The sequence below is a fragment of the Monodon monoceros genome, unplaced genomic scaffold (genome assembly GCF_005190385.1).
Source record: "Monodon monoceros isolate NGI ecotype Baffin Bay Population unplaced genomic scaffold, NGI_Narwhal_1 Super_Scaffold_7, whole genome shotgun sequence".
NCBI classification, from domain to species: Eukaryota; Metazoa; Chordata; class Mammalia; order Artiodactyla; family Monodontidae; genus Monodon; species Monodon monoceros.
Window position 1 is genome coordinate 84,238,289 of NW_021703784.1, and position 17,520 is coordinate 84,255,808.

At 45.4% G+C, this 17,520-nt stretch overlaps 1 protein-coding gene across 4 annotated transcripts in view; it reads right to left on the reverse strand.

The window, feature by feature from the left end:
• The window catches only part of SLC1A2 (solute carrier family 1 member 2), a 145,318-nt gene that overhangs the window by 10,640 nt on the left and 117,158 nt on the right, over positions 1-17,520 (reverse strand). For all 4 annotated transcript variants that reach the window (XR_003791481.1, XR_003791480.1, XM_029208250.1 and 1 more), the window contains exons 8-9: positions 15,042-15,236; positions 10,966-11,100 (exon numbers count right to left, since the gene is read on the reverse strand). Coding sequence is in view for 2 of the 4 variants with exons in the window: in XM_029208250.1 (XP_029064083.1) it covers positions 10,966-11,100; positions 15,042-15,236 (330 nt within the window). In the remaining 2 variants the exon portion in view is untranslated. The remainder of the gene's footprint in view (positions 1-10,965; positions 11,101-15,041; positions 15,237-17,520) is intronic.

Below are 17,520 nucleotides of genomic sequence, written 5' to 3' on the forward strand. Positions count from 1 at the left end.
CATTAATTTTACATGATGTATACTTTTAATATCACTACTAATCTTATCAAGTCAATTCATATACATTTTTGGCAGCTCCTAGGTAGAACATCCAAACATGCCTGCTTAAGCTACTCTCTACCCTGAAAACATTAACCCTATTTATAGCCCAATTCCTATGGCAGCACACCCAACTAAACAGCTGAGTTATTTGTTCATCATGCAGTTGTAGTCTACTTTGTCGCTTTTCAACTATACTTTCCATCCCTCCTGGTCTGTGCTCTGAGCCATGCACCCAACACCCCTGATCAATTGTTAAATTCCAAAGAGCACTAAAGTCTTGGAGAGGAATGCTTTGAATACTCACTTATCTCATGGCCCAGAAGAATCTGCCTCATTGGCAAGTAGAGGGACCAAAGGTAATGGTGGTGGTGATGATGATGGTAGCTGACTTTTATTTGTATAGGAATCTACCTTATAGATATTACCTCTATATCCTCATTTAATCCTCACCACAACTCTATAAGAAGGACTATTATCCACATTTAAGAGATGGAAACACTGAGGCCCAAAGACAATAAGTGGCTTCCCAAAGTCACACACCCTAGTAGAGTCACAGAACCATATTTGGACACAGGCAACGTGACTCCAGAATCCCCGTACAGATGAACTGGTTTGCAAGGCAGAAACAGAGACACAGATGTAGAGAACGAACATATGGACACCAAGGGGGGAAAACAGGGGCCGGGTGGTGGTGCTGGTATGAATTGGGAGATTGGGATTGACATGTATACACTAATATGTATAAAATAGATAATAAGAACCTGCTGTATAAAAATAAATAAATAGATAAAATTAAACTAAAAAGGATCCACTGTCTGCCATGTGATGTAAAGCACCCAGGAGCCAGGCAGTCCCGATTTTGAATCTAGCTCAGCCACATATGAACGGTGTGACCTGGGTGACTTCCCCAACCAGAATTTTTCTCATCCAGTCAAAATATCTACTTTACAAAATTTGGGGAAGATAATGCCAGTTCCTGATCCACAGCTCATACTCATTATGTGCTGTCTCCTTCCCCTTTTGGAGATAAGCATCACTCATATCCCATCATGGGGACAAAAGCACAAAATACTATGCTCAAGGGTTAATTACTTTTCCAGCTTAATAAAGCCATTTCCACTCAAATGAGTGATACAAGTTCACAAACTCCCCCTTCCTCAACCCTTGGCTTTCTTTGACACCAAACCCCACTCTTCTGAGCAGTCACTGAACCAAGTTTGGGGAATAGCATTTCTGGGTGGGCTTTCTCCAAATGTGCACAATGCTCATGTCTCTTCCATACGCTCAGGTCTCTTTGAATTTGAAAAGGAACTCTAGCCAATGGAAATAGTCACCAGGACAGTAATGGATGGAAGACAGAGTTGGGTGAAATCAAAGCAGACTAATGTTTGATGCCCAAATCAACATGCAAAGGGCCCTGGACTTAGGGCTAAAACCCTAACCCAAGTGTTCTAACTCTTTCACTTCTTACCTGAGCATGAAATATGGAATGAGGCTAATTCCAACTTCACAAGAAGTTGCGAGGGTTAAGTGAAATGAGAGACACAATGGGAATGCCTTAAATACTCATTAAAGACTGCAGGAGCACATAAGCCTGAAAATGGCTAAGTGGAAATAAGAGAAGAATGTGGACTCTAATACTTGCTGAGTTCTTTGTTAGTTCATTGATTCATTCAACAGGTACATAACAAGCATCTTAGTGTGTGCACTATGCCAGGTGTCCAAGCAGTAAAGAGCAAGAAAAGACCCTTTCTTTGTTCTCTTTTCTGGTAGAACCCACACTCTCTTTACCTGTCTGTATCCCCCACTAGAGCAAGATAAATATTCTAATAGGAATAAGTGCTGCGTGTTCTTGGGTTTTGTAGGCAGGACAGTTTATCTACACTTGGGCCCCAGCAAAGGCTTGAATAGAAGTGTTTTGAGTCAGGCGCTAAGGGTGGGTCTGAGATAATGAGCTAGAGAGAAGAGAGAACTAATACGTGTGAAATCTAAGAGGTGGGCGCCCTCAGGAGTGTTCAGGATGACTAGCGAGTACAGCGAGAGGCAGAAAGTAAGGACTGACTAAATCACGTATAGCCTTATCGGTCAAGTGCAGGAGTTAGAACTTCATCCCGTGTGTGACGAGGAGCCATGGAAGGGAAGGATCACGCTTGTTCCATTATAAAAGATGGCAAGACTGAAAGATCAAAATCCACTTAGTGAAGATGTGGGGAATATGGACAAAGATGAATTTGAGAGACATTTAGGAGACAGAATTACAGGACTTGAGGACTGATTGGTTATAGAGAATAAAAAAGAAAAAGAGTGAAGAATTCCTCCCAAGTTTCTGGTTTGGACAACCAGTGGACAGGACTACCACATGTAGGGGACACAACTGGTTGGGGTGAGAAAGATTCTGGTATCATGTCCCGCAAGTGGTTGGGAATACGGACTAAAGGTCAGGAGAGGCAGCTGAGCTACAGGTAGGAAATTGGGAGTCAACACATAGAGAGGCCATGGATGGGAGCCAAGGCAGGTTCAGTTCATCCTTGGGGAGAAGCAGAGTGAGACAAGCAGACAATCTAGTCTAGAACGCTGAGGGACACCAATGTTTAAGGACTGGGCAAAGGAGTAAGAGCCTGCAAAGGTGGCAGGAAACTAGAAGAGCCTGGGGGAAGAGTGTTTCAAAAATAGAGGCGTGAAGGACAATACCCATGATTGACTGGAGGTCGGGTGAGATAAGGGAAACCAGTGTCTCTTGGTTTCAGCAAGGAAGAGGCCATGATTGACCTGGCAAGGGTAGTTTCGATACAGAGGCAGGGACAACAGAAGCCTGCTTGCCATCACTAGAAACTTGAACGAGAGATGAGAAAGAGGGCATTACTATGTAGAATCAACTTATTCAAGAAGACTGACTGAGACGGCGAGGAGACAGAATGGTAGACAGAGGCAGACAGAAGACAGAAATTTCAGTTTGCTTTTGAGGCCACCAGGGGAATATCTGACCAACTCTGGGGAAGTCCGATTCTGGCCAAAAGCAGGATATGGGGATTTATGGTTCACATGTGGAAAATTTCTCCACAGGCAAATACTTTCATTTTCTCTCCCAACAGCCCTGACGCGTTCATGAAACCCTGCTGACCTCCGGAGTTTTTAGGCTGCTTGGTAAGAAGAATTTTAGAGTGCTTGCTGTTATTCTTGGGTCTGGATGTGGTGTGTCAGGACCTTGAGAAGGGGACAGAGGTGAAGGCAGAATCTTTAATTGAATGAATTCACTACAGATGACATAGCTATTCTTTGGGGACTACCAGGAATCAAAACCAAGAGGGGAGCTTGACGAAGCCCCTTCACGCGGCGGCGCCGGGTCTGGTACCCTGGAAGAAAAGCATTTGCCAAGGTGCTCTCTCTCCTTCTCCTTCTTTCAGTCTAAATCTTCTGGCAGGAAGACGGTGGGATTGTCTGGAAGTCCTGCTCACAGACGAACAGAACCAAGGGGGCAGGGTCACTCAAGACTCATCTGGTCCCTGCTATTGGAGTGAACCACATGAAATTACCATCTTAATGAGTCCAGAAAGGCCGACTATTGGCAATTTCATGTGAGTCAGCTTAATATTCATGGAAACAGATCACTGTGTCTGCCTCTCAGAATGCAGGGTGCACAGTGTGGCAGGTGGGTCGCCTGAGGCCCCAGACCTTGAGAAGGCTGGCACGGTTCCGGGCAGCTGAGAGCTCAAACCACATGGGATTAGGGAAGGGAAGAAGGACCCACAGAAGCATGGGTTAAGAGTGTGAATTTTGGACTCAAGCCTGGATTGCAATCCTGGCTCCAGCAGGATTAGCTGGGAAAACAGCTTTTTCCACTCAGTTTTCTCATTTGTGAAACACGGAAAGTAATGCCCACCTGCAAGCATGTGGAGAAGGTAACAACGGCTAACCCATATGGAGCGCCTGTCCTCTGAGAGGTCCTCAGCCAAACTCTGCCTATAAAAGGCTTCACAGGGCGCCTGACCCAAACTCAGCGCTCAACCTTAACTGCTCACCGCCATCATCATCGTTAGTCCAAGAGAAAAGGGGAGCAAATCACTTCCTATCTTACTCCTCCATCACGTCTTATACGTTCCTCTTCTGCACATAGCACTGTGGGGATTTTTTGACCACATCTATCCCCATTACTAGACTACTAGCCCTTTGAGAGTTGATACCATATTCGTTTATGACATGGGCAGGACCTGGGGGAAGGAGGTAGGCAGGCATGTGAAGGACGCAGGGTGGGGATGGATCATTATTTAAGAGGTGGCAGCAGATTAACTCTAGAAAGAGAACTCTCTTTTGTTTAGCGAACATCCAGTTGGATATTTTGGTGGTGACAAGTTAGGATGCAGGACAAGATCCAGAAGAAGGAGGAGAGAGACACCGAGAGACACCAGATTCCCTTGCAGAGGAGAATGAGAGAGGTGTCTTGAAAGCTGGGGGAAGACACAGAGGAGGAGAGCCAGGAAGCCCAGCGAGGCAGGCAGAGACTGGAACTAAACAGGTGCAGGGAGAGGTTCCCCATGGTGGGGGACACTAAAGGATTTTTTTTTAAAGAAAATAAATGCCTATCATTAACATTTTACTTTCTGTAAATTAGTATTAGCAGTGATTACTTCAGAGAAACAAGACCTGAAATTATAGGGGCGGAAAAATTTTCCCTTCTTCCCTTCTAGATTCTTTGGCCGGTCTAATAATTATATTGAAAATTTAATTTTGTACATATACAATCGCTTCTCGGCCTTATGGCTAAGATCAAGTGTAATTTTGTACATAAAGGGAAATTTAATTTTGTACATACCTGAGCCTTATAAAAATAGAAGACTCAAAAGCAGTCAGGCAGTTGAGGTTTATATGCCATGCTAAGCTAAGGAAGGGGATAAGGGTCTGGGGCTTGAAAGTGGGGGAAAAACAATTCACAGGAAGAGCAAATATTTGGTAAAAAAATGTTTGCCCTGCCACGCAGGTAAGTGTCTCCGGTGAAAAAGTTCTCTCTGGTAATAGCATTCTTCCTGGTATAGGCCTCCTTTCTAAATTCTTGTAGGCAGTTAAGGGGAGGTAAAAAGCTTGTCTTGAGTCTGCTGGGTCTTGATTGCTTTCAGCTTAAAATAACCCACATGCCAACTGGCATTTTGCGGGGAGTCGCATATTCTGCTCCTTTTCAAGATTCAATTGTAGGTGATGGGAGACTTCTCTTTCTCATTTTATAACTCTCCCGAGCTTGGTCCCTCCGCTCCCTTCCAGGAGCACATATTTCTTTTGTGAGCATTAAAACGTGATTTCGCTGTGTGGAACTATCGCCCCGCCTCCACCCCACCCCCCTGATGGGCAATTACACTGTGTTGAGTCAGGGACACTTTAGCAGGGGAAGAAAAGACTTAGTCGAAAAGGATAAGGATGTCATGCTAAGGATGACAGAGAAAGAAGATGAGGTAAGATGCAGGAAAAAGGAGAAATCAGTGGAAATAGGAAATCAAAGCAAAAGGCTTAAACATGAGCCCCTAGACTCTTCAGAGATAGGGTAGATGTAGGGATTGGTGTTCTTTTCCACCAGACATGGAATGAGGGTTAAATCAGTTATGTGTGTCTTAAATAAGAGAACGAGAACCCAGATGGGCAAGCCTGGAACATCTAAGGAGTAGCTGGATCGTCTGACTTTGAATCCCAGTTCAGCCCTTTAATATCTACTAAACTGAGATAAGTTTCTTGGCTCTGAGCCTCAGTTTTCTCAACTGTAAAACAGGGATAATATTACTAGCTGCCTCATAATTTGCTGCAACTTTTTAAACAAGTCTATGTCAAGTGCTTAGAACAATGTCTGACAATGAAGGGGCACTCACTGAGTATTAGTTGTCAGAGTCCTGGGTCCTTCTGATCTAGTTTCATTGAATGGATGCACACGATGTCAACCAGTGCTCAAAAAAGAGTAGAGATGCTCATATACTACAGTCAGGAATATACTGCTGCTCCCTACTTCTGGTCCATTGCTTCTGGAAGTCAGGTCCCTGGACCGATCATCAGTATCCCCTGGGAACCTGTTAGAAAAGCTACTTCTTGGGCCCCTCCCCAGATCTCCTGAATCTCCAGGAGGTTTTGGTGCACGCTCGAGTTTGAGAACCAATGCTCCATTCCATCCTGGGAGGCTAATGAGGGAGCCTCTGAGTGCCCACTGCAGGGTGGAGGCTCCCTCAGGCTTCCTTATAAGTGCCATCTCAAGTATACCCCCTCATGAGCAAATATGTCCCCAGGAACAATCTCACTATAGCAGTCCCATGTGATAAGTGGGCCGTAGATCCACTTGGCTTTCCTTTTCCCAGACCCAGTTATTTATCATCTCTTCCTGGTATTGGCCCACAGTTCTCCTTCCATCCTGAATCCTTCAGAGAGAGAGGGGTGTCACAAGATCTCATAAATACCTGCCAAGGACTCCTGTTACAAAGGGCTTCTTAGATTCTGGGGAAGGTTCTGTTTTTACCAGCCCCACCCATCCGGTGTTCTAGGACTGGATACTTTTCAGGGCTCAGAATCTTGGTTTCCACCATGACATTTACAGAGCAGCTAAGCCTGTTCATTGAAAAACGTCCAGGGCTCGGCGGGCAGTAATGAGGCTGGCTGATCTCCAGCAGTTGGCAAACACCATGGCACATTAAATGTCACTGCGGGCTTTGTTTGGTTTTAAATTGAAAAGTTGAAAGCTTACAAATTGAAAGCTTACAAACCTTGCCTGGGGAGGAAAAGAAATGCCCCCCTGTTCTTTGTCTCTGCTCTCCCCCCACAGACTACATGTCACCAGGGAATCCCTGCACCCCCTCTCTCAACTCATCCCCCTGCCCCACTCACACGCTGATGGGCACCCAACAGCCACGGCGCCCATGACCAAGAGCGTGTTTCCAGAACTCCTCTTGCTGGTGACAAAGAATGTGGAACCATTCCTAATTCAAAGCAGATCTGACCTAGCTACAGACCCCTATGCACACTTTCCCAGGATCCTCTACCCTCCCTTCTTCTTTTCTTCTGAAAAGGAACGTTCATGCTTATTTGTATACAAACATCCATCACCAGCAGAAGCCTAGTCTGGGTCTTAAAACTAGAAGGGCACTCAAGGGCATGGGGTCTAGACTGTGCTTTCAAGCTGGTAAGTTACTGTTCCCATTGTACACACGACACAGCTGAATCCAGAGAGTAAGTAACTCGCCCACAGCCCCACAGCGACTAGGTGCAGAGCTCAGACCCAGGGCTCCTGCCTCTGCCTTTCTTCCCTTGTTCACGGGGCCTCTTTCCATCTGAGATCAGACCCCAGAACTAGAGGCGAGCCTTCAATCACTCTTCCCTTTCCAGCTGCAGCCTGGGGTAGAGTTTTCTCAAATGCAATTTCATCAATAGAGTTAATCCAAATGTATCATCATTTTCTTGTTGTTCAGCCAACTCCCTTCTGCTAGCACATTTCAGCCCTGGAGTTAAGATGCCCTGCTCTGGGTGCAAGTGTGAGCATGTGAGCGCCCATTCGCTAACATTTAGGTCAGGAGGAGACAGGGTCTTGAATGTTTCATGAGGTGTCTCTCCTCCAACAGGCTTGGAAGCACATGACTGTCAGAAAGACAGGGCCCACAGTGAATGACCTGGGGGGGTGGGGCTGGAGGACTTGAATTCTAAGAGTGGCTGAGACCTTGATTGTATCCCATTTGTCCCCACTTAACCTGTTTGTTTTGTTTTGTTTTAGTCCTGGGAGAGGGGAAAAACCAGGCCAGACAAAAAACTCTCTGATTAGCATGTAGAACCGGGGGTAACCCGAATCGGTCTGTTTTCCCCAACATCTCTGACTCTGGACCCCTCTGTTCCTCCTCCCCACTGTTAGATCTGCTGGGTACCAACTAGGATGCTGTGTGCGGTGGCGTGAAGGGCCCTGACCTGGCCGCACAAGCTCCCCTGTGCCTTTTGATGCCCAGTTTCCTCATCTGTTAAACACACCATAGTGATCTTTAAGGATTAACTTTAAACTGATGTAAAGAGCATGGATGGGGAGGGGGAAGGGTAAGCTGTGACAAAGCGAGAGAGAGGCATGGACATATATACACTACCAAACGTAAAATAGAGAGCTAGTGGGAAGCAGCCCCAAAGCACAGGGAGATCAGCTCGGTGCTTTGTGACCGCCTAGAGGGGTGGGATAGGGAGGGAGGGAGGGAGGGAGATGCAAGAGGGAAGAGATATGGGGATATATGTATATGTATAACTGATCCACTTTATTATAAAGCAGAAACTAACACACCATTGTAAAGCAATTATACTCCAATAAAGATGTTAAAAAAAAAAAAAGAGCAGGTGGTACCACGAAATATCTGCTCCTTTCCTTCATTCCTGATAACACAAGTACATTTTTCCACTGAAATGCATTTGCATTATAATGGAGGCAGCATTTATAATAATAACTGTTAAAGAGATGAATCTCTAATGGTGGATTTCAAGCCTCAGCAACGAGCCCAAGAAGAGAATAGGCAACGTAATTGGAGCAGGCAAAGGACCCTCGATGACAACGAAAATTCCAGGGGCAAAGAGGCAGGGGGCTCAGTAAGCCAAAGCCACAAGGGAAGCAGCTGGGACTTTAATAGCTTCCTCTGTCTTTCTTCATGTGTAGAAAGGCCCCTGGTTATCACGCAGCAGCTCTGTGGGTGACTTTTAGCATGCATTTATTGAGCTCCTGCTGTGTGCTCTGTCCCCAAGCGGTTGCCACCGTCTTCATTTCCTCTTTGTCCTCCTCCTAACCAAATCCAACCCCACCCCTTTGTCTCCATCCTATTCCCTCCAAATCCTTCCACGATTCACCGCCACCGAATCTCAGCTGCCCCCATGACTGCCCCGTCTGAATGGACCTCATGAGAAAGATTGCCCCTTGGGGCCAGCGTAGGGCACAGAGAGCAACCAAGGTGGCGCTGAGGACCCCGCCACCCCCGCCTGAGAGAGACAGGCAGGGACAGATAAGAGTCATTTCCTTTGCTCGTCACCTTCCCACTAAAGGCATTTCCAGAGCATTTCTCTGGTGACGGAAGAACCAGTCAGGAAGATCCGTGCCCTTCCTCGCAGCCCTCCTGAGTTGAACAGATTCAGTGCACTTCTCAGTTCTAACCTAAACTTCAACAGCAAGCAAGCTTTCTGGAAAGACCAGGCTTCCTTCTAGCCTTCCCAGATGTCCTTCTTCCCTTCAGTCACGTGCACGTTTCTCTCTTTGGAAGGGTGGTTGTAGAAGAGTGGAACTTGTTTTAGCATTGAGGAAACTCAAGTCCATAAAATGTGGCTTCTGGCTCTTAAAATCTTTGTCAACAAATGTCAGAAAGATTGCTAATGGAATGTAGGGTAATAAAAAGAAAATAAGTGTGAGCACTTTGGCCTTGGATCTCTGCACTTGTTACTCCAAGCCTCTGACTTTGAAGCCAATGGCATCCCCCAGCTCCTGTCACTTAGCTCCAGTGCTGGACCGGAAATATCAGTGTACATCCCATAGAATATCAGAGCCCCAGTGAGACCTTAGCAAGAATTGATTCCAACCTCCTTTTGGGGGACCATCTGGCTAGACTGACCCACCTTTGGGAATGGGCTGAGAGTCCCACACTAGGACAATGCCCTTCACTGGGAAAGGGAGCTGGGCTATGTATACACTGTCAAGTTCAAGCATCTCTGCATGGCCTCAAGGCTGTCCATCTTGCCTCACCTTTTACCACTCCTTGCCTTACACTTTGTGCTCCAACAATATCAAACCACTCATAGGTCCCCATACGATTTGTTGCCTCAGTGCCTTTGTGTGGGCTGGCCTTGACCAGAATGTCCTATTTTCCCCCCCACTTATGGACACCTGGGTAACTTCTACTTACCCGTTATGATCCAGCTCAGCTATCACTGCCTTTAGAAGCTTGAATGGGGCCATGATTATGAATTGGTGGCCTCCAAAGCCAAGCAGACATAGGGCCAAATCTCTACTCATTCTCCCTAAACCTCAGGCTTCTTATCTATAAAATGGCAGTTGTTAGAGGCAGCAGTGAAGGGCTCCATGCAGCAGCTGGCACATAGTAGGCCCTCAAATTCAGCAGCCATCTTCCTTGTTTTCTGACTTCTCCACTCTGCCCTTCCATCCTAGACTGGGATGTGTGTCTGTCTCTATCGCTATTCTTCTATGTGTGTGCTCTTTTAAAATCTACTTTGTTGTAGTGTAATTTACATACAATAAAATGTATCCATTTTAAGCGTGTGGTATGGTGAGTTTTGACAAATGTGGACACCTGTGCATACCTGTGTACATGGAACATTTCTATCCCTCCTAAAGCTTTCTTTGTGCCCTTCCCAGTCAATCCTCATGCCTCTACTTCTGGGCCCAGGCAACCATGATCTCTTTCTATTGCTAGAGATTATATTGTCTTTCCTAGAGCATCATATAAATGGAATCATACAGTATATATTCCTTTGTGCTTCGTTCACTCAGCATAGTGCTTTGAGGTCCTTTGCCTGCTTTGGTATGGGTCCCTTATAGCACAGGCTCCGGATGTGCAGGCTCAGCGGCCATGGCTCACGGGCCCAGCCGCTCCGCCGCATGTGGGATCTTCCCGGACCGGGGCACGAACCCGTGTCCCCTGCATCGGCAGGCGGACTCTCAACCACTGCGCCACCGGGGAAGCCCCGCTTATAGCTTTGCTTTTAAGTTTGTCTTATAATTTACCTGCTTCCTCCACTAGACTCTGAAGCCCTCAAAGATTCTTTTCCTTTTCTGGTTCCCAAATAAGCACTCAGCAAATGTTGGAAGGAAGAAAAGAGGAAGGAAACAGGGGAGTTCTCATGGGGATTGGTGAAGATCTTGGCTGCAGCCCTGCATCTTGTCCACCCCTGGGAGGCACACACATCCCCAGCAGAAGCACACACACAGACACTTACAGCAGCCAGTCCACAGCCACCAGCAGGCTGATGTCCTCGGTCGGCAAGCCCACAGCCGTCAGAATGAGAAGCATGGTGACGAGCCCGGCACTGGGGATACTGGCTGCACCAACGCTGGCCAGCGTGGCCGTGAGGCTGTGAGAACAGAAAAGGCCAGGTCAAGGGAAGAGAAAGTGGTCTTGGCAAAACCATCCCTGGCAGGCAATTCTCGGCTCTAATTTCTCCCGGCAGTCATAAAATCCCCTTTTCCTCCCAAGGAATAAAGAAATCTGGAGTACCAAAGACCCAGGAAATAGGGTCTATTTGGGTTCTGCTTAACCTTGGTGGAAACTTATAAATTCATGGATGAGAGTCTTACCCCCATCATGACATCCAGTTCACTGAATATATCACAGGGCTCAAACAAGGTAAGCGTGGCTCTAAAAGCAGGCAAGGGAATATTAAAGAAGAAAAACAAGTCACCCTTAATCCTTCCACAGGAACACCACAGCATTCATTTCTGCTTACCCCTTTACGTCTCTGTGAGAAGCAGAGACTTCTAGTCTGCGTGGCAAGAGTCTGAGAAGGTTGCCAATGTTAACATGAGAACTCGTAACAGCGAGTATCCAGACTCAACTGAGTGGACATCGGGAGAACAAATCAAAAGAAATCCAAAGGGCATTAAGGTTCAGATGCCTGGACGTTTCACCATGGGCTGGAAAATACATTATTCAGAAAGAGGGTGCCAAGAAATGACAATAAAATAACAGGAGGCTTTCCTTCTGAAGCACCTCATCCCTTGCTTTCCAAGCAATGCCTAGGGCATACCCAGTACCATTTTGAAGTCATCTCCGGAAGAGGGTTTAATCTAGGGTTCAAGGGCCCTGTCTAGACACCAGAGGGCCTCTGTGGTCCAGCAAAGAGCAGTGACTTTTTCTCCTCTTTTCTGGATGTTAATTATAAAAGCTATCATCATTTCTAAATGGAAGGAGGCTTATGAAAACATGGATTTGCAACTTGCTTTTCTAGCTGCTGAAAAGAAAAAAGGGGCTGCTTTCTTTGTGGTTATATGATTCCAGAATTTTTTTGGTAGGTCTTCGGGCTTGAAACTAAGAATCAGACTCCCAAACTGGTTTGCCAACTGGTGTGTCCAAGCACAGAATCCTGGTCTTACAGTCAAGAGGAACCCAAATTTACCTACTCTTACATATGAGGAAAGAAAGGTCCTGGGAGGTTTTGTGTTTTGCACTGGTTTTTCCACATTGCCATCCTTCCCCTAGGTGGGATCTAAAACCCATCTTTGCTTTTCCCCTGCTCCATTAACGTGGAGTTGTTGTCAGGGTTTAAAGAACTCCATTTTGGTGGGAGATCCATCTAGGTCATAGGAGGTAGTAGTGTGTAGTGGTTATCAGTGAAGGTTCTAGAGTTGAATGACCTAGGTTCAAATCCCAACTCTGCCACTTAACCACATGACTTTGGGCAACTTACTTAACCTCTTTGTGCCTTGATTTTCTTATCTGTAGAAAAGAAGATAACAATGGTGTCTCACTTGTAGAGGCATCAGGAGCTCAGAAATAAAGCACTTAGAAGAGGCCAGCACATTGCAACCGGAGCTGCTTTGCAATGAAAACATCCCTAGTCCTGAGAGTTGGCAGGTGGGAATTCTCAGTCATTTTCCCAAGATGGATAGAACACCAGGGAAGGGGAGCTTCCCAAGTTCCAATGATCTTGGCCTAGGCAATTTTGTTTACACCTGTTGCTTCTGTTACATGAGTCACTCTTACACATCCCTGTGTACTGTGGCCACATTGTCTTGTTACCCCTTGGTTGTGTGAGACAAAATCCTATAAAGAAATCTTCCTGGTGGCTGGTTCTCTTTCTGTTCCTCCATCCCAATTATACCCTCACCTGACCACAGGTGGAGTGTCTGGGGCATTGTAAGTCCTGTAAAATCTCCCTGGGCGGTGATCTCCCCCTGTCATTTTATCCCTTCCTGCTTTTCCTGTCCTTCCCTGACTCATTTCCCTATGGCTGGTTCTTGGATGTTGTACAAGTTACCACACACACATTAATCACAGCAGAATGTCACAGTAACCCTGCAAGGTACATACGGTAGTACCACTGATTGGAAGGGTGGAGAAACTTAGGGTCACACAGCTTGAACATGGTCTGCTGGGATTTGAACACTTGTCTGCTTGATTCCAATACCACACTGGCTTTTGATGTCCCTTGATTCCTCCTCACATTGAAAACGCTATGACTTAACGAATTTGCTGAGAATTCCTGGCCACTGTTCTCCTGCCTGCAGGGAAATGAAAAGATGAGGAATGTACTTGGAAGCACAGCAATGAAGCTGGACTTGGCTATATTTTTCTGACTAAATTGAAGACATTGAACTACATACACTCCATGGAGAGGGGGCAGTCCCCCCAGACACAGCCCTTGTGACATATACAGATATGGCAGATTCAGCTGAAGTTGCCAGGGGCACAAGTATTAAATACATTTGGCCAACTTTATCCTTTGTCCAGTGAAAATTCTCAGTCGTATCATTGTTAAAATAAAGGATAAATTTAAATAATTCAAGCACAGTCTCAACCACCTGGTCACTCCCTGGTACATCCTCCCACCTCTAAGTCCTCATCTAATGGTGTGAGCTTGATGCGAAGCATGGTTGCTTCATCAATGGGGAGAATTCAGGGCCATTAAGAAGCTCTATTTGTCTTTGAATTTTAAAGCAAGGGAGATTGGCAGTCTTACATGCAATCTGTTAGGACAGGACTTAGATGGCTTGATAATCTGACCCAAAGCATGTTTTCCACTGAGTAACATCACGGCACTCACTATCTCATAGTCACATTTTTCTTTCATATCCTAGGAGTACTGTATTTTATTAAGCATCAGTAATAGTAATAATACTAGTAGCTAACATTTATTGACAGGTGACTATGCTCTCAGCCACACTAGAATATGTGATTATTGTACCCATTATACAGGAAACTGAGGCTCCCCTACAGTACTGCTATGGGCTGAGTTGTGTCCCCCCTGAATTCATTTGTTCAAGCCCTCACCTCCAGTGTGATGGTGTTTGGAGATACAGCCTTGGGAAGTAATTAGGTCATGAAGGTAGAGCCCTCATGATGGTATTAGTGCCCTTATAAGCAGAGATGTAAGAGAGCTCGCTCTCTCTCTCCATGCACCAAGGTAGGGCCATGTGAGCAAACATCTAGAAGGCAGTCATATGCAAGCCAGGAAGAGGACATTCACCAGGAGCTGAACCCACCGGCCCCTTAATCTTGGACTTCCCAGCCTCCAGAATCTGCTGTTTGAGCCATAGTCTATGGTATTTTGTTACAGCAGCCCGAGCTGACTGAGACAAGTACATACCTCATAGGATGGTTGTGAGGATTAGATAAATTAATATATGTAAGTAGGTGTGATCTTTAAGTTTGCAGAGAAGCGATGTGTTTTTAGTGACGTCTTGGAAAAGTATTCTTTCTGAATTTTTTAAAATGTTGAATACATATAGTAAAAATACCTTTAGTAAAAACAACAAAAAATATTTGCTGTTTATTTGTAATATAATGTTACACTATATTGAGGAATCTCTTCCTCCCTGTATTTCATCATTTTTGCCGTCACTCCTTGGAATGCTGAAGGGAACATATTTTAATGAAAGAGAAACTGGATCCAGAGTCAGTCGATGTTGGCCCCAGTGACAGCCCTGCTGGCTCGTTACTGATGGTATTACAGCCTCAGACAAACTACCATGCCCCTTGAAGCCTGTGCTTCCTCATCTATTAAACAATAGAAATAACTACCTTGCAATGTCACAGGACTGTTAAAAATCAAATAATATCAAACTTCTGAAGCAACTTCACATGGGCAATACACACATAAGGCATTAGTATGAGCCTGATTCCTTCTGAACCAATCTTCCCTTTGAGCCTGTCGGTAGTTCCTCTTCTCCTTTACTTCCCTCACCATTCTTCTAACTGGAGAACAGCAGTTCAAGTGGCCTCTGTGAAATGGAGTTAGCGTGTAAGGGGATAAGGTCAAAAGTTGTTTCAGTGCTTCACACCACCCATTTCACTCACCTTACGGTCACAATCTGGCCTCCATCTAGGATGACGCCATTCATCTGGGCTATAAAGATGGCGGCTACGGCTTCATAAAGGGCTGTACCGTCCATGTTAATGGTTGCTCCAACTGGTAGGACAAATCTGGTTACACGCTTATCAATCCCCAGATTTTCTTCTAGGCAACGGAAGGTGACGGGCAAAGTTCCGGCACTAAGGGGCAAAGAGAGAGAGAGAGACAAGAGTTATGTCCATTTTAGAGAAGCAAGACAAAGCACAAACCGAAATGCCACCACAAAGCTTTCGTTCTTTTGTTCCAATCAATGTGACTTGAAAAAAGCAGTGTCTGGAGCTAAATTAAAAACCATCGATTTGCCATATAGGCCATTACAGAGTATTGAGTAGAGTTCTGTACTCCAGCAAAAATTTAAAAAATAAAATCCAAATAAAATTTAATTCTAATAATAAAGGAAAAAAAGCCCATTGATTTGGGGTCTCAAATACAATCTTATTAACATGGTAATAGTCAGCAAAATATTTTTGTTGGTTCTAGCTTTTGAGATCTACTCAGAGCTTCAAGTTCTCCTTTCCCTTTGGTCATTGTTTCCATCTTGGATTAAATATTGAAGCCCATGTGATTGCCCACATCAATTGGCTGCCAAAATAAAGTGTCAGAAAAGGATCAGCTATCAACAGTAAGATGGAATGAGGAATTCTTGAATGACCCATAATTTCATGCTAGAAACACTGTTTCCAACAAGATGGACTACATGGGTTGTATCTAGCCCCTGGGAATTGCCCTGAGCCGGGCCTGCTAATGTTGAGAAGGCTGGACAAATATGTTAATGACCATTCAGCAAGAGTCCAAGCTTCTAGCAATTCACTGGGGACCCTCACAGACAGCCCAACTCCCTGATAAATGGTCATTGCCAATTCTACAGTCTCTCCAATGACATAGGGCAGAAAAGCCTGTGCTCTGGAGCTCATCAAACACCCAACAGGGAGTGGCTTCACCCACACTCCTCCCAGGCATGGGATGGGAATTCACGACCATATGAATCAATCTCAAAGGCCAGAACTCCTGACATGTTAAAGCAATGTAGAACATTCCAACTGCCATGGGAGTACCTTGTGGTCCATTCTCTTTTCTCTTATTCAAACGTTAGCAAACTGTCCCCAGTGCAGACAGCACATTTCTCTCTCTTGCATTTACAGCCTTAGTCATAGCTCCCTCCTTCTACTTGTCAAAATTAGGGCTCCAGCCAAGCTGGACAAAGACATCTGCAGAGGTGTCAGTTTCTCAGAGAGTGGGACAGGACCGTCAGCTTCAGGCACGCTAAGTAAAAGGCAGATTCCAGGGCCCACGCAGAACCATAAAAGTCCCTAAAGTTCTAAAATTAGGGTCTCCTAGATCTGCATGTTATCAACCCACGGACCCACAAGCCCTATTAACAACCTTAGGGAAACCAGAGTCATCTTACTGGAACATTCTTTGTGATTTTAGGTCAGGGGTCTTTCTCATGCCTCCTCTTTGGTCTTAGGTGGGGAGAAGAAATGGATGCTTGGAGATCTCTCATTACCAAAACCTTATAAACCCAGGGAGAAAAGTTGGAGTCTGGCCTCATTCACATGCTGGGGTGCCATCGTACCTGGCTTGCTGCCCCAGCTGTTTTAATGAGAAGGTAGTGTCCCTTTATTCCTCTCTCACACACTCCCAGCCCTTTCCTAAGACCCCTTTGAGGTTACCAGGACACCATGACTAGTCTGAAATGGCAGCAAGGCTATGGTTGGCAGCTGAATTCTCATCGGTATGAATCTAAGGACACTGCTGGGAGGACTGGAACATATCCATTATTATTACTGCATTCATTTTCCCACAGTGTCATCAAAGGGTCTTTAGACAATTCAACAGATTGGAAGAAACAACTGGTAAGGCATGAAAATATTCTTAATGTCACTACTGGACAGGCTTTGTGTCTTAAAAATCCATATGTACCCCATCAGTCCAAACTGGGACTTGAGAATTTTAACTCTTTCCTGTGTTGACAGGCTGACATTCTGACATTGTTTTTTTGGTTCCTGCCTCAGTGGCCATATGACAGTCTTCAAACGAATAATAACTGTCTGGTACTTGAGATTCTTCTTGTTTTTATCCAGATTAGTTTTAACAGCGCACTCGGAAGTCAGAGGGATGCAGAGAGACGTGTCGCAGGCCATCCCCACTCCATTCAGCTGCCCTGACACCAGCCTCTGTGCCTATTGAGAAAACGGGGTCAACCCTCCCCCTGCACATCCCCATTCAGTCCAACGTCTGAGGAGGTGGAAAGTATATTTAGCGCTGGCTGTCCCAGGGCTTTTCCCCTGTGGTCATAAAGGCAAATAAACCCTGAGTTAATTCTTAGTACGTGACTCCTGCTACAGTGACTTTTTTTAAAAAGAAATTCCTCATCTAGGCAAGAGCCACATTTTAACCAAAGATTAAAACCATATTTTTTTT